The 23,602-nt window shown below is 39.7% G+C and overlaps 1 protein-coding gene across 1 annotated transcript in view; it reads left to right on the plus strand.

Moving 5' to 3' along the window:
- The first annotated feature begins 371 nt into the window (after positions 1-371).
- The window catches only part of LOC103907315 (mucin-5B), a 45,205-nt gene continuing 21,974 nt past the window's right edge, over positions 372-23,602 (plus strand). Inside the window, exons 1-19 of the mRNA XM_009289462.2 lie at positions 372-464; positions 2,138-2,393; positions 3,844-3,958; positions 5,331-5,418; positions 7,432-7,565; positions 8,218-8,443; positions 9,245-9,370; positions 10,136-10,253; positions 11,508-11,646; positions 12,250-12,351; positions 13,398-13,467; positions 13,716-13,853; positions 14,559-14,723; positions 15,584-15,678; positions 17,193-17,319; positions 20,415-20,667; positions 21,707-21,759; positions 22,145-22,245; positions 22,546-22,697. Of these exons, the coding sequence (XP_009287737.1) occupies positions 383-464; positions 2,138-2,393; positions 3,844-3,958; positions 5,331-5,418; positions 7,432-7,565; positions 8,218-8,443; positions 9,245-9,370; positions 10,136-10,253; positions 11,508-11,646; positions 12,250-12,351; positions 13,398-13,467; positions 13,716-13,853; positions 14,559-14,723; positions 15,584-15,678; positions 17,193-17,319; positions 20,415-20,667; positions 21,707-21,759; positions 22,145-22,245; positions 22,546-22,697 (2,540 nt within the window). The 5' untranslated portion in view covers positions 372-382. The remainder of the gene's footprint in view (positions 465-2,137; positions 2,394-3,843; positions 3,959-5,330; positions 5,419-7,431; positions 7,566-8,217; positions 8,444-9,244; positions 9,371-10,135; positions 10,254-11,507; positions 11,647-12,249; positions 12,352-13,397; positions 13,468-13,715; positions 13,854-14,558; positions 14,724-15,583; positions 15,679-17,192; positions 17,320-20,414; positions 20,668-21,706; positions 21,760-22,144; positions 22,246-22,545; positions 22,698-23,602) is intronic.

The following is a 23,602-nucleotide window of genomic DNA, read 5'->3' on the forward strand; positions in this document are numbered from 1 at the left end:
AAAGCTCTGGAAGATCTTGGACAATGATTGCTTGTTACTAATCAGATGTTATGAAAAAGAAAAAATATTGTTGCCAAAGAAAAAGCAACACTATAGGGGTGGGGGGTGGTCCTATATTAAAAAAAGGAAATGAGAAAAAGACAGCTCTCTGTCTCCACATAAAGCAAGAGAGAACTGGATACCTGTCTTGTCTGAAAGACAGGAGGTTGCTGGGTGCTACACATGAACCACTGAAAGAGAATTGAATGAAGCTCCACCTTTTAGGGACCCTGCCATCAATGTTTTGTTCTCACGTCAAATTCCTGGACTATAAAAATCTGCCTATAAGCCAAGAAAAAAACACTTCCCTGGAAGGATTTTCAAGTTACTGCTTCACGGCAAGATGGAAATAAAAAAGGGGAGGTCATTTTGGATCTTCTGCCTAATTTGGAGTTGTTGCAAGGGCAAAGAACCAGTTCAGATAGGTAAGAAAAAAATCTAATTCTCAGATTATTTGCTCACATATTGCTCTCCATAGGTGACAAATAGAGTTGTCAAATGAAAATGTGTAACATATTCCTGTAAGAGATGTAGGCATGCAATACTGTTTAACATTGTACGTTTTCATCCTTAATGTCAACCATTTAAGTATTTTACTTCTTTTCTTTCACTACTAGGTAGTTTATCAACTGTTTTATATACTAAGTGACTAATCTTAAATAGGACACTCTCTGGATGCAGTTTGCATCACAAAAAAATGGTGACACTCTTTTCAACACATTTCACATATATTCTTTATAGAAGAAGTATGTTACCATAATGCCTGCTAGGCTTGATTGACCAGTATGAAATACTGCATTAGGAGTAATCACATTTTTTGTGGTCTGCTGCCTCCTGGTTTGGTTTTGAATGTGTTACACTTTTCCTAGTTGCTTAATACACAAACAATTGATGTGACAGTTATTGCTGTCTTAGTAATTCTAGCAACTCCACTTCCAGGAATAGCCAAACTGTCTCATTTCCCCTCATTATTGTGTAGGAAAGTGCTAAATTACCCTTCTCCACTTTAGTGCTGCAAACACCTATGGCAAATTACAGTCCCTTTAAAAAGCTGTTTCTGTACGGACTTCTCGGCACTTGAGTTTGTGTTGCACATTTCTAACATCAAGATCTGAATTTTTCAGTGTTCCCCTGCTGGTTCTTAAGTAGGAATATTTAATAATATTTTAGAGTTCACTTGAGTACATTAATGACTGTTTTTGTTTTGATCTGTGATGGATGTTGCTATGTTGATTTTCCTAAACGTGCTGCATAAACACCACCAAAAAAATTGCCCATTTTCATTTGTCATTCTTTCAGATGGGCCTAAAGCATTTTGTAGCAGCATATCTTATTTAATTCAAGGTGATTCATATTGGCTTTGCGCAGCCAGTGGTATGGAAACTACTTTCTGAAGTGATGTCTTTATATGCACTTAAAGTATGTATCAATACCTTCGACAGAGGTACAACTCAGAGGTCCAAGACATGAGTTTTGGTTGAGATGAAAAACAAGTAGCTCTGAGCCGACTGCTGAAGCTGGTGGCAGCCTCAACTGCTGAGATCAGCGGCTGCCATATTGCTGAAGAGTCATGCCACTTGTGATATCTCCTGGAAGGGACTCGATTCAAGACTTTGAACCAAAGTCTTGCCTGTGTTAAGAAGCAGGATTTCAAAAGCAGAAATGAGATTTAGGCAGCCAGGATGAGATTCCCCTCACTTCACTTTAGATATCTACAGTGTAAATGTATCTACAGTGTAAATGCTGAGGGGTGCCATCTACATTGGCACCCCTCAGCAACCTTTATATACAATGGAGAGAAACACACTGTCTTGGAACGTCTTCTTCCTAGGTAGATATGTAAGGTAGGGAAGCTGAAACTTTTGTTTCTCCCTGTTGACTTCAAAGGAGCCTAGGCTCATCTGCTCACACTGGAGGTATCTCTGGCATGGTCTTCAAAAGTTCAGTGAGATGAAACTCCTTCCCACAAGCTAGTATCTTCCAGGGGTTAACATTTTTGCCTTTGAAAATCTCTCCTTTAATGTTTTCCAACAAAAAAACCCAAAGCACCTCATGTGGGGTGAATTTCTAAGCTCCCCTCCTATGACTCTTTCTTTAGTCCAGGTCTCTACTGTCAGTAGGAGTGAATGTGCCACCTGGGGCAATTTCCACTTTCATACATTTGACCATGTTAAGTACACTTTTCCTGGAACCTGCACATATGTCTTCGCTTCGCACTGCAATGACAGCTACCAGGACTTTACCATCCAAATCAGGCGCAGTGACAAGAATAGCTTCCTGATCTACTTCACTGTCACCATTGATGGAGTGATCTTGGAGGTGAAGGAGACAGGCATCACGGTGAATGGGAACAAGTGAGTAAAGACCATACTGTTGTTTTCTTGTGCAGCAGTTTTACTGCTATGTATTAGCAGTGATCTGTCTAGAAAGTGGTCCTATTCTCTAGGGGTGAAAATTACTGTGTATGACATGTTCATAGCACTTTGAAAAGTGTATTGCAAAGAGTCCAGCCCATAGTGGTGGAGGAGGCAAGAAGCATATAAACTACATCTCCCAGGGACCAACACCAACATGTTAAGCAAAGGCAATGTGTATGTTATAAAAACAGAAGGTGTAGGTTTTCTTAATGTTGCGTTGATTTGGGAGGGAGGGGTGAAGGGAAGGAGATAAGATCAACACTTTATTTACAGAAGGTTTTGATTTTGTAGAAACTTTGTATTTTTTTCTCAAAATATTATTTCTGTGGTACTAACCCTACTGTTGTATGTTGCTGTTCAGGAACAGATGGTCCTTTTAGAAAAAGTTTTCTGTTTCCAGATAGATTAGTCTAGAAAATTGCACTGCTTTGCAGATCACAGCTTGCCTTGGGATCTTCTTACACATAAGACAGAAATTTCAGAAGTCAAAATCCACACCTTTAATTCCAATCTGAATTGAACCAGAAAGCAAACTGCAAACAGAAGGGTAAAAATACTCCATAAGTAAAAAGTCATATGCAACAGTAGCTGAAAGTTGGGCACAATTTTAAGGGCAGCCCTCATGAGAAGTGCAGTGACCTGCTCCCAGCATATAGGTATGAAAGGCCAAGGCAAGCTTTGACTCTGGGAAAAACCCTCACAATCTTGTTGGAGAGAAAATTGCAAGCATAGGGGCTGTCTTCTCTTGACAGCCTTCTAGAAACAATCAAATACAGAATAGCATCACTCAGTTGTAATTATAGTAGCAAAGCCCAGATGTATCTTCTAAATCAAAGGGGCAAGAAATCTCCTATCTTTTAGCCATTTTCTGATTTTCTAAGTTTTTCAGGCTCTGGGAAAATGAATGGTAATTGTCTTGGTGAGATGAAAATGTAATGTAGGTCTGAGTCACATCAGTACATGAGTAACAGAACAGACCTCTTTTCACACCTCTGTCAATCCCAAATGTCAAGGAAAGCCTGGAGGGATGATGAGAACCTGCAATATCCTCATGTGGAGGGCCATTTTCCCAGTATTGTGATCTATTATAACCTTTTGGGTTAGGTCCTCAGGATATGTAAACAAGCAGAGCTGCATTGGTATCAGTCGAGTGGCTAATGTAGTATTGACACACTCATACCAAAATACATTGTGTTGGTAAAACATCACAGTGGGCAAGGTGATCATACCTAAATTTAATGCATCGTGTGGATGAAGGCTGACCTTGAAAAGAATGTCCCCATGGTTTATTTAGCTACTTTTGACTCTAGTTTTTCTTCCTATATCTCTGAGAGGATTTCATGTCTTTTTTTTCAATGCAATCTGTTTTGTTCCCTCCAATTTCCAGGATCCCCATGCCCTTCAGCTTGAAGAGCATCCTGATTGAGGACACCTGTGCTTACTTCCAAGTGACTTCCAAGCTGGGCCTGACACTCAAGTGGAACTGGGCTGACACTCTACTAGTATGAACAGCCAGTTAGTTGTTTTTCCCTTGGTGAATCTCATCAATGATGAAAAGCAGAGCTGGATGCAGGCACCATGTTGATATAAGAGATTGTGGGGGGGAGGTATCACTGTATCCGTAAGCTGATAGGGACATACCAAACTAGGTAATAGTTTCATGGGGCAAGGGCATGGAGTCACAACCCCCAGGCATTCCCAACTAATTTTATGTGACAAAAGGTGCCACTGTTAAGCCTGGAGATAGCGCCTCTGTAGTTATCTGCTTCCTCCATGTGGCACTGGCAGCCGCACAGCTAGTCCCTCCAGCTCTGACTTGTTAGTTACCCTCTGTCTTGATGCACATCTTGTGTGGGAAACTAATCTGTGTGGCCAGTTCAGACCTTGGCCTCTCTCATTCCAAATCCTTGCTATGCGGTAGTTCCCTTCCATACATCCACCCCAAAATATCCTCTTCTGCAACAGTGTATTTACACTTTTGGGTGTGAACACTTATCCTCCACAATCAGGACTGAGATTAAATAAATGAAAGCTGTATGTCATGTTTTGCAGTTCAGAGAGACAGAGAGAGGGTAGAAGGTGAATAGAGAGGAAAAAAGTCAGGAAGCAACCAAGTGGTATTCAAATTCTGATTTAATGAAGTATTTGCTTCCCCGCTTCCCCTGTACTAATTAATACCTGAAGTATTACAGGCACCACCTGTAGAGTGGATACAATTTTAGGGTGACACACTTGTAGGAAAAGCACTGCCTTTTTTTGGTGGACCTGAGTGACACCAGTACTACCCTCCAAGCATGTAGGAGTGATTAGGTGCAATAGTTTTATCTAGCAAGGCAATAATATGCTAACCTGGCTCTTTATTACCCCCAAGTATGGGGATAACAAGTTACACTGGGCAGACCCGCCCCTAGAAATGCTATGAAGTTTCCATTTAGCCTATGGACTAGAAAAAGCTTTAGATATGTCTAAAAGTTGACCAGAAGCTGTTTCTTCACAGCGTCCAGCATCAGAGCACAGTTATCTGACCTGCCCAGAGAGGAGCTGTGGTATCTTGCAAGAGCTACCACATGTCTATATACCAGTGTCTCTATACTGGGAGACACTGGTCCAAGGATTAGTCCAGTATTCAGCATGCTTCAGTTAGCTCTTTAGTAGGTAGGAATGACAATTGCTAGAGGATTATCTTCCCATTTAAATTCAACCTGTCTGCAGGTAAGTTTTATGACAGGTTTGTAATGGAAAAGGAGAGTGCTACAAATTGGTAATGAACATTGCTGCTGCTCTGCTTTTTTATTGTAAACCACTTTGTAACATGTGCTGCTGATGTGGGGAAAAGCCTTTAAACTCTGGGTTTCCTTTCCTTTTGTTTTGTAGCTGGACCTGGAAGAAACATATAAAGAGAAAATATGTGGTCTGTGTGGGAACTATGATGGCAGTGAGAAGAATGATTTGATTTTGGATGGTAGGCCATGAATACAGCATATTCCACATAGAACAGAACTGTTAATACGTGACATGAAACTTGATATCTGTTTCCTCTAAGCGGGGTTTCGGATTTCCTGACAGACACTCTGAAATACATGAACATTTTCATATACAGGAAATTTATTTTAAGAGATTCTGGGATGATTTGGGTTCCTCTGCTGTTTGCAAACTTGCAAGTGTCTCAAACCTCTTTGACCCAAATTAATTACCTGACTATCATGCAGGAACTTTGCCAGGTTTCCCACTGATAGTACCAAACCTTAAGGAACTTGCAGTCTCAAATGAGGCACGAGTGCGTTTTCTGTCCTTCCATTTTCATCATTTTACAGTTGGGTATCAAATGTGATTGTTTTTGCCTCTGTAATGAATTGAAAGCATCATCACTGAGCCAGAGAGATTTCACTGAGCATCTTTGCAGAAACCGTGGTGCCATCCAGTGACACCTTCAGATATTGCACTGAACTGGAAAGAGGCCAACACAGCAAACAGCTGAGGCTACAATCCTGCAGTGGGTTGTATGAGCGGAAAGAAACCTGCATCCTGGGATATTAGCTGCAGGACTGAAGCCGAAGTTATAACATCATCCCTTCACGTAATACCTGGGTTTCTTAAGTCACCAGAAAAATATTGTCCTCTACCTCACCCATTCAGAAAGAATCCTGAGATTTGATTAAAAATACCACTTGTAGTGATAGATTTGGGATTCATTTTCATATTTCGTATTAAGCTTTTTGGATGCATCTTAGTCATGTTTCTGCCCTTTACTTCACAAACGCAACAGGTAAAAAATAAAGCTGGCTCAAATTTTTCTGAAGAAATAGTTTGCTACTGAGAAGCATTGCTCTAAGAAAAACAGGCTCTTCTTTTACACATCTGGTTCCACAGATAACAGGTTGCCACACCCAGGGACCAGGTGGCCTCCCACATCCCTCCTTTCTGCTCTGAATACATCCTTCTCCCTGGGCTGAGCAGGCAGCAGTCAGTCTGCCTGCCCAAGTTAAGATCCACTGCATGTAAAGGTCCAAAATTTCTTCTCACTTTCAGACTCTTTTCTCTTGAGGAGAAAAATTATCAGGAAGAAAAATCCCATTTCTGCATGGAGTAGCTCTTCTTGAAACTTTATTCTTTATATTCTTTAATGTCAATTGAGATCCTTGGCAAATCACGTGGCTCTAAGAGCTCAGGGCTTTAGAAGAGCTTCTGTTTCCAGAAAAGTTAGTGGTAAAGCACCTGAAAACAATGCTTTTGTGGAAGTCATTCTCTCAGGCCTGCACTTAGTTGAGGGACTGAGCCAGTATAGAGGAATAGACCTGGTTAAAAATCTGTCTATTAAACTTTTTTTGTTAAAAAAAAATATCTGAGAATGGCAATTTATGCATACTCTCCATAAAAATATATAAATTTCAAACTTTGTCAGAAAGATTTCTCACATCCGGGATCAAGTTTCTGGTAATGGTTTAGGAAAATGCAACTCTCTAGCTAGTGTAATGGTTACATACATGTATTGTGTGCCTGTCTTCCTCCTGCTCCCTCTTCCCATCTTCTCTAGCCTGTAAAATTGACAGATTTCCAGATGATTACAAACATGCACCTAAGGCTGTATTGTAGGTTGTGATAGTAGAAGAAGGCAAACTGAAATGTATAACCATTACACATGCAAATACAAAACTCTGTAAGATCAAATACACCCATAACAAACAGAAGTCTTTGGAAGTGATGAGGTGCAATAGAAAGGTCAAGAGTCTTGTGTGATTATAAATGCCCAGGCTGACAGCAGGCCTTGATACAAGTGTGCCAGATTCCTGGCTCTAGCTCAACAGAAGTTGTATCAGGCTGTCATCCTCTACTATATGGATGCTGTGGTTACATTTGGCCATTTGGTGAAGAACATAACTGCCTTAGAGCCCAAAGATTAAGTGCATCTTTATAGCCCATTAACTGATCTAAAGAATTGCAGGCAGTTACTCAGATGCGACTGGGGATTTTGCAGGGTATAAAATGCATCCGAGGCAGTTCGGGAACTTCCACAAAGTAGAGGATCCATCAGAAAAGTGTGCTGATGTGAGTCCAGATGACCACACTGGAAGACATCCTAGGAGGGAAGACGATAGATGCAGTAAATACGTAAGTATGTGTGGCCAAGAAGTATAAACCCTCCTGAACTACAGCCCTGGAAAGACTGTGTTGAAACAAGTGTTAATTACAGAGCATGCACTGAACTGAATTTTTCAGGAGTCTACCCATGAATCTGAGCAAAATGTTGATCTTATAGAATCATAGAATCATAGAATCATTGAGGTTGGAAAAGACCTCTAAGATCATCGAGTCCAACCGTCAACCCAACACCACCATGCCCACTAAACCATGTCCCTAAGCGCCTCATCTACTTGTCTTTTAAATACCTCCAGGGATGGGGACTCCACCACCTCCCTGGGCAGCCTGTTCCAATGTTTCACCACTCTTTCAGTAAAGAAATTTTTCCTTACATCCAATCTAAAAAGCTGAAAGAATATCCTATTATAGTGTTAAAGAAATAGATAGTGGGAAAATGCACAATTGAATGACAGCTTCCAGTCCAAGAAAAAGGACCTCATGACAGAAAGTTAGACTGGATAATCTCCCGACCTGAATAATGGTCTGACCTGAATAAATTCCAACCTGAATTATCTTGTGACCCTGGAATTGTGTCATCAAAAATTGGGATGCACATCCATAAACCTGAAAGTTGGTAAAATGTCAAGTATTGCTTTTCTTTTCCTTCTTTTCTTTTTTACAGAAAAAAAGATGCAAGAAACTTATGTCGCGTTTTGGAAACTGCCCCAAAGTGGTTGCATTTGATGACTATGTAGAGACCTGCACTGAGGATATGTGCCACTGTGCAGTTAATTCTTCTCACTCTGATTTGGTTTCCAGCTGCATATGCAGCACTTTAAACCAGTACTCTCGAGACTGTGTCCTCAAGAAGGGAGACCCTGGGGAATGGAGAACCAAGGAACTTTGCTGTAAGTAACTACTGCTCTGGAGATTTCTTTCAGGTTAGACATATATGTATGTATTCTGATTCCAGCAGAGCAAAGCTAGGAGCTCTGTTAACTACTGTGAATCAAGCTGTAGAAGTACTTTGACAGAAACATTGTTAATGGAAAAGCTTCTACAAATTGAACTTGATTTTGCTCCTTAAATTAGAACTATATCTTAATATTGTCCCCCTCCTCCTTATGGCTAAGTTTTCTCCAGTTCTTTTTTGAATTTCACCATGCACAGTTAACTTATAAATAGCCTTGTTTTAAATGTTGACATCTAGTCAGAAGAAGTCACTGAGAAGTCTAATGTGTTTGTACTTAGCTTATCCTGTGCTTTCATACTCAGTAGTCGCAGCTACTGAGCAGGAAATCACTGTAAATCCAGGGGGAATGCTACAGGTATTTCTCCCAAACTGCTGGTGTGGATTGGGATAGAAAATTAATGCCAGAATGACTGATGCTTTAGGCAAAAATAAACTATTATGACTCCATAAATGATTCTGGTGTCCTTTGTTTGTATCATGACTTCAGCCAACCTTGAGCTAGGAAAATAATGTGAAATAACTCATATTTCCCAGCAGTACTGTTTTCTCCAAAGATGAAGTAAAAGTGACCATAAAAAGTTTCTTTAGAGGTTAAACAAACATGACACATCTGGATAGAAAGTTTTGCAAACAAGATATAGGGGAAAGAGGAAGAAGGAGCTGGGTAGTGATACAATGATTTGAGAGCTCTCATAAATACATCATTAACATACCCCATTTTCATTTGGTCTTGCAGATCAGGAATGCCCAAATAACATGGAGTACATGGAATGTGGAAACTCCTGTGCTGACACATGCGCCGACCCAGAAAGGAGCAAGATTTGTAAAGCCCCATGTACAGATGGCTGTTTCTGTCCTCCTGGTAAGGCAGTTCACTTCTTCCAATGGGTCACACATATCAAGGGATAAAGAGGAAGGTTGTTCCTTTTCAGTTAGTGGCAATTTTTTTTCTTTAACATTTTACACTAAAACCTGTTTTAAGAAACTAAACTGTTTCTTCTAGCATAATTTAACAACTTTCTTCTTGGAAGAACCAGATCTCCAAAGATTCAAGATCCTGACACTGGAGGAGGGTAGGGAAAGATTTCTAAGGACTAGACAGAAAAAAATGGTACAGATGTGGAAGGAGGAGAGGTGTTCTCTAGACAGTAAGAATGCAGGTGAAGATGTCTGGTGAGGTGCCTCCCTGTTACGAGGTTAGATCTTGCTGTAGCTTAAGTCACATGTAATATAAATGCATTGCCAGGTATGTGCATGTGTAAGTTTGCACATGAAGTAGAAGCTAAGATGAGGGTCTGATTTCTGTTAGATTCACTATTAGAAAAAGGATGGAAACTGGCTCACATCCTTGCAGTCTGGCACTTGATAATCCTGCTCACAGTGACAAATTCCAGTAACATGCAGAGATAATCTTTGGGGTTTGCATTGCTTTCATTTGAGCTCTAGTAAGAAATGTTTCCCATCCATTAACACCTGAAAGGGCCTGGTGTGGTGTTCTCCTTAAAACATATCCCATTCATTTACAGAAATGCTGAATACTCCAGAGTTTTTTCCTTACTCTAATCTTCCTTGATGGTGTTTCCCAGACTCACCAAAGGAATAATAACCAGCCAATGTGTCTGAACAGGAACTATCCTTGATGACCTCGGTGGCAAAAAATGCATCCCCAGAGACAGCTGCCCCTGTATGTTTCAAGGCAAAGTCTACTCATCTGGAGGGACTTACTCCACACTCTGCCAAAACTGGTACTGTTGTGAACTTGTTTGCACTAACAAGGCAGAGGCATTTATTTCAGAGTGTTGATGAGTTGCATTCTGTTATTTTCCCCCTTTTTTTTTTCCTATTCCTAACATTTGTCTTAAATAATAACGCAAAACCTGAGTCTGAATTTCAACAGTAGAGGAAAGCTTAGAGGTAGTCCTCAATCTCACATAGTTACCACCCTCACTTGGAACTGCCAGCAAAAACAGCTCAAGATTTCAGAATGCAGAAAAATTAGACTCTTTGCTGGTTAGTTCAGAGGCATTGGCCACTGAAGTGAGGCAAGGAGTCATACCATGTTAATGAGTTACATTTCCAACCACCTCTAGATCTACAAAAGGCTGTTTCAAGGCCTGGATCTCAAAAGTCCCAATCCTCGAGAATGATTTGGTTTAAAAAAAACCCTGTAGCTTGAACCCATCTCTACTCTGCACTAGTGAAAGGTAATAAGAGCTCAGGTATATTGTTCTCAAAACAGTTTTATCTCTTACACTGATATCCATCTAGTATGTGTTATTTGTGCTCCCGTGAGACAGCATCGTTTCTTGACCACAGGCCTAACCTTTACTATAGGGAGGAATGAAATATGCTGTGGTGCATGGTGGGGTAGGCCAGATGTTCTGCAAACCTCTTTGGATTGAATATTTCCTGCATTTTGAGGAAATATTCCTCAAAACCTGCAATTTTGTGGAACTCAACTTGATGGGCTCTGGGTGGTTCCCATCTATCCACATCCTCACTTACTCCTCACAAAGCCTGAGCTAATATGGCCAGGCTGTTCTCCTCTTGTGTGCACAGCTCTAAGAATTGTAACTGCTCATTATCTCAGGTTCTCCACAATTAGTTGCTGAAATGTAGCATCAGCAACTTGCTGAAAGTTGCATCAGTAGCATAAAATGTTGCAAGATCTTGCTTGAAGAGGTTCTTTCTTTCTTTAAAAAGTCAAGTAAACAATTTAGGCCCTAAAAAACATTTCTTGCTTGACCAGCTCAGTGTCTCTCTGAAGGAGCTAGTTCAAAGCCCAGATGCAATTAACTCTCATTGAGAGTCATTCAGCCTTCACACTTTAAGGGCCTAATATGAAGTCTTCCTCCCACAGGTATTTAATAAGCAAACGAATAACAAGCTAAAAAGACAAAGAGGGTGTCATCTGTGCAGATTCAGATACAGATGTTATCTCACTTTTGCTCGTTTAAAGCCATGTTTATTCTAACAGCTCCTTTTTGGGTTTTGTACAGTACTTGCAAAGGAGGCCACTGGAACTGTATCTCTCTGCCCTGTTCTGGAAGTTGCAACATAGATGGAGGATTCCATATAACAACGTTCGATAATAAGAGATTCATTTTTCATGGCAACTGCCATTATGTCTTAGCTAAGGTATGAATAATCTCCCATTTCACTCCTAAATCTCTTGAGTAGCATGAGGCATTAAGCTGTGCTGGAGCTTTATATGACTTAATTTAATTAAATGGCACCAATCCAGCAAAGCACTCCAACACATGCTCAGTCTTAAACCCCATAAATTTTCCCATTTGCAGTGGATTGCAAGTCAATTGCTTGATGCTTAGCATCAAAGTTTTGCAGCTTCAACATAGTTTTACATCTTTTTTCTTTAATGAATTAGTTTTCTTACTGGATGTATTAGTGTAGATTTAAGCATTTCTCCTGAAGCTTTCTTCATGTATGACTGTCAAAAGGAAGTGGATAAGCAAAAATTCCTGCAAAAAGATTGAATTCTACGTGGCTGTCTGCAAATATGCAATCCACACAGGTTGATAGCAAGGAAACAGAGTGCAGAGGAAAGGCTGTGAACATTATTGATTTTGGCAATGAAATAAAGCAGTTTGCAGTTAGAGATTAAATGCCCCAGTTCTTTCATTATTCCATTTTAGCCTTTCAGAGACACCTTTTTTCTCTTCTAGCTCCTTTCCTGTAACATGCTAACAATGTCTGCACATCTGTTTTCTCACGCCTTTTCAGAATACTGATGACACATTTGTGGTGATTGGAGAGATCATCCAGTGTGGGACATCAAAGACAATGACTTGCTTAAAGAATGTCTTAGTCACACTAGGAAGAACTGTAAGTAACTCGCTTTAATTAGTGACACATAATATGTCACTTTTATTTAGGTTCAAAGATGGGATTTCTCTAGCACTGTGGACTCATTTTAGTCTGTTGCAGTCCTGAGACTGCAAGATTAATACCAGCAGATGATGCGGTGCATGTGTTTATTGGTTTTGTTCTATGAGAGTTATTTCCTTTCCAGTTCTTTTGGATTCTGGCTTTTCCATTTTCTTTAGAGGTAGATGGCTAAAAATGTTCCTTGTTGGCTTTCCCTCTCTTTTTCATGACTTCAAACTTTTTCACTTGTTTCTTTTTGAAAGATTGAAATTTCTACAAGAAAAGATCCCCTTCTTTTTACAACAGTTCTGAGTCCTGAGGTTTTTCCTAATGCAGTGAGTGAAGTAGCAGAATTTTCCAAATGAAGGCCAGAGGCTTCTCCTACTGAAGATTATGCCATGATTCAAACTGAATTCAGTGGAAGCTGAGTTAGGGCTGGTATTTATGCACTCCTAAAGTTATACAGATTCATTATGCCCACCTGGTATTTAACTGGTGCAGTCCTAACCTTGTTAGGAGATCCAACCTCCTAACCTCTTTCTATAGTCAATAAAGGAAGATGGGGATCTCCAAAGGACAAGTCAGCCTACCTAAGGCATGAGGTGTTCTTCTGGAGGGGCCTGTCTCCCTCCATTGACTACTGAGGGAGTTTGAGTCAGATAACTCTCATTTTGGGTGTGTTACATTTCCAATGAGATGGATCCAAACCTACACGTAACTTCTCACATGTGGTTCTCAAAAAGATAACTAACCTCTTAGGTATGTGAGAGCACTCAATCAAAGCTGTTGCTTATGGAGAGGGTTTTTCATTTTTTGTTCTGGCCTAGAGTTTTTCTCTATGTTACTGTATGGCATCCAGATGCTGAGTTACATTGACGTCAGAGGTGATCATGTTTTGAAGACACTACTTCTTAATGCTTAATAAAGCTTGTCAGGTTGCTGTTGTCTGTCTCATGTCATATGCATTCACTATTGTGGGCTTTTTCTTTTTTTTTTCACTGCAGACTATAAAAATATGTTCCTGTGGAAATATCTACATGAACAATTTCATTGTGAAGCTGCCAGTAAGCAAAAGTAAATGTCCTTCTTCACATCTTCCCCAGACTAGCCTACATCCATTTACAGAGGGATTCCTGCTCCTTTCTCTGAAAAGAACATGATCCTGCTCATTATTAGGTCATTTGACTTGGGTAGATACTAGGTCTGGGACTCCCTGGGAATTCCTGTATTACACTGGATGCACTGGTAAACAGAAGTTTACTTCAGCTTCATAAAGATTTGCAGGTGCATACATCTTTTTTTTTCTTTTTTTTCCTCTTTAGATGGCATCACCATCTTCAGACCCTCTACATTTTTCATCAAAATCTTGAGCTCAACTGGAGTACGGATTCAAGTGCAAATGAAACCTGTAATGCAGCTCTCTATAACAGTTGATCATTCTTATCAGAATCGCACATCTGGTAGGACACACCATGCTCTTTCAGTTTGCTCTTAAACTGAGTTATAACTGTTTGTCTATCACTTTAAGTGAACAAATTATTTCATTTTGTATTGACTTTGGTATGTTAGAACCCCTGGTTAAATCTATAACCTTCCTGAAACAAAATGTTGGCTAAACCCTTTAATTTGCTGAAGAATATTAGATAATCTCTGTGATGTTTAGTATGTGCAGGTCTTCTAGACTATCTGTAAAAGCAGGCTTTCATCAGAGACTTGTGAGATGCAGACTATGTTCTTGGTTTTGCCACTAATCTCCTGTTCACATCATTTAAGCTTTTTGTGCTTCTGTTTCCTATCTGTGATATGGGATTACATTCTGTCTCTCCAACCCATTTTGTTTTGCTTTTGCGATTTCCTTTGCTTATAAGCCTTTGAGGAAGACACTTCTCTGTCTGCCAGTGTTTACTGAAGCACATTTAAGCAGCTTCCAATCTCTGTGCTATCACTAAGTGCTACTGTAATGCAGAAAAATAATAATTACACTCTAAATACAGGGTCCTGTCTGATTTGTGGGAACATCAGGAAGTGTCTGAAGGAAAATGGGCTTCTCTCAGGCGAGGTCCATTATAGAGCTAAGAGTGTTCATCTAGAAGCCATTCCGTTTTCCACTCATGTAGTGATTTCTTCTTTTCTTTTGCTTTCTTTTTTCCTGCCACCCTCACAAGGTTTTTGTGGCAATTTCAACAACATACAGACTGACGACTTCAGAACAGTCACTGGAGCTGTGGAAGATTCAGCTTCTGCTTTTGGTAACTCATGGAAAACTAGAGCCAGCTGTTTTGATGTTGAGGACAGCTTTGAAGATCCTTGTTCAAACAGTGTGGATAAAGGTAGCAGGCTTTTCATCCCTGGATTATCAGTGCTAAATAATTTTCACATGACGGATAACCAAAAAAGCTTTAGATATCTCATAAACATCAAAAGCCACTGCCTTTGAGGCTATTACTAGAGAGAACACATTTGGTTTTGCAGGCCTTTAAGGTGACAGCTTTGCTTTTAAAACAAAAAGACTGCACTGCTGGAGAAAGAGCTAACACCTTCTTCACTGATGGCTTGAAAAGTACACAAAACATCCGTGAGAACAATTTAGGTTTAAGACAGAGCATACTCGGTTGTCAATATTTGGGCAAGATCTTAATCCAATCTAGGTTGTTACAGCTGTGCTGAAGTCAAAAGGAATAAGTTATCAACAGTACTGACTTCAACAAGCATTGTACTGTACTAGGTGCCCTGTCTGGTTTCTCACTTTGACTGGGTTTGGATATATACAGGATTCAGACTGTACTCTCTTAGGTATTGTCACATGTAATTAAAGCTGCAGCTCATAGCCACACAGCTCACTGATTATTACATGCTTGGTGTTATTGCTTGACTATAAAGAATCGCCTGACTGTAAAGAACTAGGAAAGTTTGATGGAAAATTATGAAAATGGGGAGTTTTTGCAGATGTTCTGCAAATCCAGCTACAGTAATAATGTTAGTACTTGGAAGGTGAAACTGTTCTTTTAGGAAGATGGCTGGTCACCCATCCAACTATGTTTATCACCTTGATACGTTAATGCCCGTGTTTCCTTCTGGCATCTAAACACTTCAGGACATTCTAGTTCTGTGTGATACCTGATAAAAATATTGATTCAGGTAGTAATGTGGTTTAAGTGACTATGGACAATGATATTTTTTCCCACTTCAGAAAAATTTGCCCAGCATTGGTGTGCTCTTCTGTCTAATACAAGCAGTGTGTTTGCTGCCTGCCATTCTGTTGTAGACCCTTCTGTGTACATCAAGGTAAGGCACTGGTTGAAATGGGTGGTTTAATCTAGTGCAGAGACTGATCTGCCATGAAGGTAGTCTGGCTTAGGGGAGTGAAATAGGTTACAGTAATGCCTGTTTGCAACGTTCACTGATGCTAATAAGAAAAATAACAAAATGAGAGTTTATGCAAGATACAATGGGCCTTTTTGGCTGCAGCCCTGAAAATATTCACTGCCATCACTGACGGTTCTGTTGCATGACCCAGAAGCAAAATAGGAAAAAATGGATTTACTGTTCTTGAAAACTGTTCACTCTTTGAAAAGCCAAATCAGCATGTCTGTGTGGAACTGAGCTGAGAGTTTTTTCAGCCCCATGGATTCCCTCTGACTTGGTTTAAAATTCACGTCTAGGGAGAGAATATATACTATATTTACATCAGTTATATCCCATTTATTACTGTGGAATCATGTTAGTCTCCTAGTATTTAGAATGCAAGAAGGTGCCCATAAGTACTCTTGGTGTACAGCTCTATAATGCTGTTGAGGAAGTTGGCTGAGCTAGAGAGTTGCCGCATTTATGTGACTAGTAAAGAAGTTTCTGCAAAAATGCGGAAAATTCATGTAAGGAGTGTGTGTGATACAACTTACTGAGAAAATATCTGACCTGAAATTTTGTCTGAAATTTAATGTCTTCAGGTACCTTTAAAAATATGGCTTATGCTTTACGTCTCCCAAGTTTCCCTCAGAAAAAATGTCTGCCTGAGAATTCATGTTAACTATAAGTAAAATAGCAATTTGCAACTTTCAATTAAGGAAAAGTAATAACCAGTTTCTTATTAATATATCTGTTACTCCTGCTGATCTCATCAGATTTTAAACCATGATTAATGGAAGCATTTTCCATGACATCAGTAATGGCAAGATAAGCCACCATCTATGCAGTATGACTCTACTGCTCTTGAGTGACTAGCTGTATCTGGGTTCTTCTGTCCAGCCACCCAATTAAAAGAACTTGAGCTTTAAATCCCCTTTATACTTACCTAACTAGTTCTTTATATGTCATACATATAATTCTATTAAACCACCTTCTGTTATGCACCTGTCATTTAATTGGGTGTATCTTATCTACGTACTAGATAGGTACACAAGTGCCAGTCATTACGGTGCAGTATTTTCAGTTCTGTATATTTTCAGATGACATATTTTGACATGTCCTAGATTGTACATCCTCATGGGAGGCTGGTATAGACTTTTCTTAGTACTTTAATGAACTGTAGATGCCCTTATCATTCTTATTATTCATTTATTCATGAGTGTTAGGCATAACGTCATTGCAGTTACATGACTGTAATTGATTTCCTATTTTTCAGGTTTGCATAGTATTTCATTAGCATACATTTTCTCTTAGAGATATTACAAATTAAGTTTCACTGGTAATAATACTTTTTCAAAACTATATTGGTTGACTACTTTTTGAATTGCTATATGTTTCCCTGTTTCTTCTGTGAGCTAGGCATAATACTACCCATGTCCTTTTCTGTCCCCTAGAAATGTATGTATGACACCTGTAATGCTGAGAAGAGTGATGTTGCACTGTGTAGTGTGCTCTCTACTTACTCCAGAGACTGTGCTACAGCAGGCGTGTCCCTGAAGGGCTGGAGGCCGGGCATCTGTGGTATGCATTCTAAAATACTTTGGGTAGGGATATGGGGGAACAGCTTCAGGAGAGCCTGTGGCACTGTCTGTGGCAGTCAGTATCTTTTGTGCTTAGTCATCAAGTTAGTGGCTCTTTGAAAAATAGAATAAGCATATATTCTATAAAAAACTTCTGCCTGCCAAAGTCAGTTCATGTCCACTTCACGCTCTTATGATGCATGTTGCTTGTGTAAAATATTAGGTGAATTCAGTACTCAGAAAAGCAACATAGTGTAAGGTGTATTAATCAAATCGCAACAAAGAGTTGCAATTAGGTTAGTTTTGAACACATGGGCGTCCCTATGTATTTTAATTCTGATACCTTTTTTGCAGTTCATCTCAGCCCTCTTGTCTCAGACATTGCCCATACAAATAGTATCACTCTCATTAACTGCATTTTTCCATGTTACAGTAAAATAGTAATGGTTTTTAATAAATATATATTGGTGATATCTGAGAATGTGAAAGTGTTTAAAGGCATTTTCAGCTCAGGACTATCTAACAAATGGATGAAAGTTTCGTGGACATACACATTGTCACTAAATCCTGGGTTTGGAGTCCACATATGTATATTTTTCTTTGGCACTGCCAGAATTTATTATGAGATTGTATCAGAGCTGAGAATAAAACTCACAAGTCCCAGCTTCTGAATTTTACTTCAACATTTCCATTTTTACATTGACAATCAGATAGTTCAAGTGAGATTTGCCTATATCAACATGAAAATAGGTGTATGGGTTTCTTGACTAATAACATGTCTGAATAGGAAACATAACAACAATTATTTTTATGCAGCTTTGATGCACCTATCATCTATTTAATTGCCTGACTTAGAGGCTAGCTGGGATATTTAATAGAGACAAACAATGTAACCGGTGTGGTGCTTTGTCAAAGGCATTTAAGACTGCAGTAAGAACAATTTAACAAACCTGTGCTGAAATAATTCAAAGACAACACAGTGTAGTCCACAGCAAATTATCCTAGAATCATGCAGATTTATGTACTAGACACAGTCCCTGTTTATTGAAAGCTTTGTTATGGACATAGAATTACTAACATGCCAAAGCGAGACTGGTTTGCAGCATACATTAGACTGAAATCTGTGGACTCACGGCACAGTAGGTAATATTGACGCAAACAGTGCAGTAACCTTGGGAAAAAAATGCTAGTGGCTTAATCAGCACGATCGTTTTAGGCCTTATTTAAGAAGAAATAATCTTTCGGGAACATGCCTGTGATAAGATTGAAAGTTGCGCTATTCATGAGTGAAAGAATAAATGGGCCAGAACAGTCACTCTCAGTGGTCTGTCCCATTGCAGGGGTTGGAAAGGCTTTTCCAGCTCCTGCAGCTGTGTCCAGCTGTGCCGGGCTGCAGGCAGCATCCAAGGCAGGTTATATCCTAAGGGGATGTCTACACTGAAGTAAGTAGAGTGTATGAAATAAGTAAACCCTACTAGCTAACTGTTAGTAGTGTGTGTATGTGACACGGTCTTTAGTGGAAGCATGAACCATTACTTGAGTTACTGGTTACCCAGAAGACGACTGGGGTTAGTAGCCTCTGCTAAGTCATGGCACTGTTTTTCTAGCGGTCCTTGTGCAAGCTAGCTTGAAGCTATCTTTGGTATGCTCATGTTCTCTCCGCTCACGCCTCCAGTTGTGATGTATGTAATCTAAGATTACCAATCTGTGATCATGAGTACTATAATCAAATAACCTTTTTCTTACCAGATCTTGCTCTACCAAAATTGATCTTTTTCCTCTATGAAAAATTAAGGGGAGAAAGTAAACACATTATTTTATTGCATTAATAGCTGACAATTGAGACACCCATTAGGGTAAATCTGATGTAAACTCATGTTCAACATCTTCATTAGTATCTTTCTATTTGGCCTATTTTGATTTACAAATACCAGTTGATGCATCTTTATAGTATGCTTATAAAGTAGGTGAATATGGCCTGCTCGATTCATACATGGGATATCGTGTCTGCTCCAGGTAAGACCAGGAAACCAACAGGTTTTTGTTGGTGGAGGTGGTGGTTTTGAATGTGTACACAAACCTAGCACGCTAACTAATCTAAGAAAGTCTACTATGGTCATGGACTGGAAAACCATACAGAGCTTTGTTTAAGTATGGAACGTATTGCTGATATGGTGATAACATTGCTGCAAAGTTGATTAGCACAATTGCCCATGAACAACTCCCCTGTACCTTCTAGTACATCTGTGTGTATCTGAAAAACAGCTGTGGGGTTAAATCTGCAGATGTGAGTTAGAAAGATGTCCAAGATGACTAGATCTCCAGTTCTCATTGAATTTCAGAGGAATCTGGATGCCAGGCTTTCTTGAAAACCACAGCCTTAATGCAGGTGATATTTCCTGACAAAATTTGGTGTCATCCCTATGGATCACTACTGCAGATTTTATGGCAGAGTTTTGAAGGTGTTGTTTCTTGGTAGCCTGTGAAAATTAACCAGCTTTTCACTGTCTTACAGGGTCAGTTGAGCTTTTTAGATTTTGGTATTTAACTGTTTGGTCCACCCAGAGATCTTAGAAACTGTTGTTTCTCATTTCCCCAGAGGATGACAACAAGAGTTTTCCTCAAGACATCTATGAGAATTCAAACACACTCTGGTAGCATCAAATGATTAACAGAGTTCCTTGGCACTGCCCACTTAACGTCAAAAATTGCCCCTTACAAAATATGCTCATTTCTTAAATTATTCCCAGCCAAAGAAATCATTAGTAAAGGACAGAAAATTAATTTTTAACTACAAGGACAAGTCAGAAGTTATTGGTTTCAGTTTTTGGCATAAGATAGAAATGTAAATTGTACAAATTACAAAATTATACTGATTTCCTTATTCAGTCAAGATATACCCTGCTGAGTATTTCAGTATTCAGTGTCACGTAGTTTAGGCTACATGAGCAGACTTCCCCCAGACCACTGGGAGACAAGGTCTTCTAGTTTGAAAAAAGCACATTTATGGCTACCGATGTGCACAAAGCTGCATTAACAGCATAAGCGATGATTGCACAGAGAAGGCCATACATCCATTTTATTTCTCTTGCAAAGATCCCTCTGAGGAGTGTCCTGAGACTATGGTTTATAACTATAGCGTGAAGTACTGTAACCAGTCTTGCCGCTCGCTGGATGAACCTGATCCACTGTGTAAAGTTCAGACTGCTCCTATGGAGGGCTGTGCTTGCCCTGAAGGGACCTACCTCAATGACGAGGAGGAATGTGTAACTCCAGATGACTGTTCCTGCTACTACAAAGGCAAGATTGTTCAGCCCGGTAACTCCTTTCAAGAGGACAAACTGATGTGGTAAGCTGCTGTGATGATGCAAAGGCTGCATACCAGGGGGTCATCAGGGCTCACTGGGGAAGTCCCTGCTCTAATCCCTGAATGGTGTCATTTTACCATAAGGAATAATGACAAATTTCTCCCAGATTGTACCAAAGCAAATATTTCCCTGGCAAGAAGTGCAGCCACAGCAAAGGTTAAGATCCTATATTCCTGCTAGCAAACAAGAACATGAAAACATGTTAAGTAGAGTAATGTTTGCAATCTATCTCTATGCAAAGTTCATTGTTGTGTAAAAAATATCCATATACAGTGGGAGCAAGTTTTCTAGAAGACAGGGGACTTGGGGGAGTTTCTGCCTTTGAAATGAAGAAGCAAAGTGAAAAACACCCTCCAACACACCATCCTGCAGACTATTTAAAAAATAAAAGTGGCCCAGGAAAAAACGCCAAAATCTCAGTTATTAAACTGAGTTTTTTAAAAAGAAAGAGAGAGAGAGACATTTTTGGGAAAATACTAAAACCAACATAATTAATTTGCATCTACAGTGAAAAACAATTGTCATTTTCTCATTTTCAACTAGTTCAGGGCAGCAATACAAACAAATACCAGGGCAAGGCTGTTTTATTCAAACAATTTATTTATATCTTTAGATGTCTACATATTCTCTCTCTCTCTCTCTTCCAACTCCCATATTTTTTTCCGAGGATTCTAGACTATTTTGTAAACACAGATTCATTTAGTAATTTAAGAGGTCTCTTATTTAAGAAAGTATTAGTCTCATCTCACGGAGTGGAAAATAGATGCTTAGGAAAAACTTGATTGAGGGAAAACACAGTAAACCAGTGGCAGGTGAAGGAAGAGTATTTAAGAACAGGGTGTCTTAATCTTCCTTCTGGGGATGGTAATTCATGTCTGTGAACCTGATAGCTGTACCAAATATTCGTTTTGATAGGAATTTGTTATCTGTGTGACTACTGAAACGTTGCAGTGCCTTTCTCTCTAGTGAGAGAGAAATGTGCAAAGAGCTGATGTGTTTCATTTTATGGAATCTCTTTAGCAAATGCATTCAAGGAAGATTAGACTGCATTGGAGAAACTGTCCTGGTAAAAGGTGAGATTTTGTTAAATAATGGCATTATGGTGTCAGCTAGTATTTATAATGTTTTTTTGTGTTATCTCTCACTTTCTGTAACATTTTAGTATTCTGCACATTTTTGCCTTCTCCCTGAAATGTGCTGGTTATTGATAATAGTTGTCTTTGTAAAAATGTCACAAGACTTGCTGAAGTCTTTAAAAGATGAAGACATTTCCCAAATCTTAGAAGTTATCTGCCTCCTTCTCCCTGCACTGTTGGTGGGCAGAAGCAAAAGCTAATAGAAACTGTAAATGAGACACATGCTGCCCTCTGAAATGCTCCACTCTGTTTTACAATTGCTGATGGCATCCTTATTGCTTTCACTAAATTACCTTCCTAAAATGTTTTCTTCCTCCTATAGATTGCCCAGCTCCTATGTATTACTTCAACTGCAGCTCTGCGGGTCCCGGCACGATTGGATCAGAGTGTCAGAAAAGTTGTAAGACGCAGGACATGCACTGTGTAAGGACTTCACCTCCTAGCAGGAGCATGGGACAACATGATTGTGCATGTATGATTGTCCTTAACAAATGCTGATGGTAACATGTTACACTGTTCACAGACCAACTACTTTACTGTTAACACAACAGCTATAGCTACCCACATAGCTGTGTTACTTGTAGTTTGATTGTCACTAACTTACAGTTACAGGATTTTTAAAAAAAATTCAAAAGTTTGGCATCCAGAGCTAGCACCTCTGCTTGTTCCCTGTACTTTCTGTGCATTAACGAGTTGCCTTGTGTTGTATCTTTATATATGCAGTATGTCACAGAATGTGTTTCTGGCTGCATGTGTCCTGATGGGCTGGTATTAGATGGCAGTGGAGGATGTATTCCCAAAGATCAATGCCCATGTGTCCATGGAGGACACTTTTATAAACCTGGGGAAACCATCAAAGTGGACTGCAACACATGGTATGTTATTCCAGGGAGCCTTGTTTTCTAAAAAAGGCTGTTAAAATTGTCAGTGCATAGTGCGCCCATGGGGCAGGATGTATTTTGAAGACTTCCTCTTCATCATTAGAGCCATCAGGCTTCTAGTAAAAATAGAAGGGGAAACATTTCCTCTCTGCAACACGCTGCATGAGCCTGCACTTGGGGAGAACAAGTACCCAGATCTTCTGTCAAAAGATTTCCATCCTTTTCTGCAAACTGCTTCCACACCAGCTTTAGAAGTACCAGCCTCATCCAAGTTGGTCTGGGGCTGGTCATTCTACAAGGGAGAATTGAGTCTGTGTCTGTTGGGCACAGCTGAACCCCAGAAAAGGATTGAATTTAGAGGAGGGAGGAATCACAACGATCTTCCAGTGACTTGCAGTGCTTCCAGGTGTGTAGTTCTCAAATAAGATAAATTAATACTCTAGTTGTTCTAATTGCTGGTATAACTCTGCCATAGACTTCACTGTTATTACTGATCATGGTGGGTAAAACACTTTGAATCCTTACCCATTATTTAGTGAGGATGACACTGTATAGTCCTGCGAAGAGGATGCACAGAAAATAAGAGCCAGAAACACTTTGGTCTGATCACCACTGGTACAAGCAATCAAGTTTAACATGTGAAACCAAACCCTCATAAGCAGTTGTTGATATCACAGAGGCCATTAAGAGGTTTTATTGCAGTGAGGGCTTTGTTTTCTTATGAGAATAGGACACATAGGGGGAAAAAATTGCAGTCTCTGTGTCAAGGGTATAACAACTAAAATTTTCTGTCTGTGTTCCCCCTGAACTGGAGGTAAAGTTTGTCAAGGTGTGGTGGGTTGACCTTGGCTGGATGGCAGGTGCCCACCAAGCTGCTCTATCACTCCCCTCCTCAGCAG

This window comes from Aptenodytes forsteri, unplaced genomic scaffold (assembly GCF_000699145.1).
Source record: "Aptenodytes forsteri isolate BGI_AS27 unplaced genomic scaffold, ASM69914v1 Scaffold445, whole genome shotgun sequence".
Taxonomy (NCBI): domain Eukaryota; kingdom Metazoa; phylum Chordata; class Aves; order Sphenisciformes; family Spheniscidae; genus Aptenodytes; species Aptenodytes forsteri.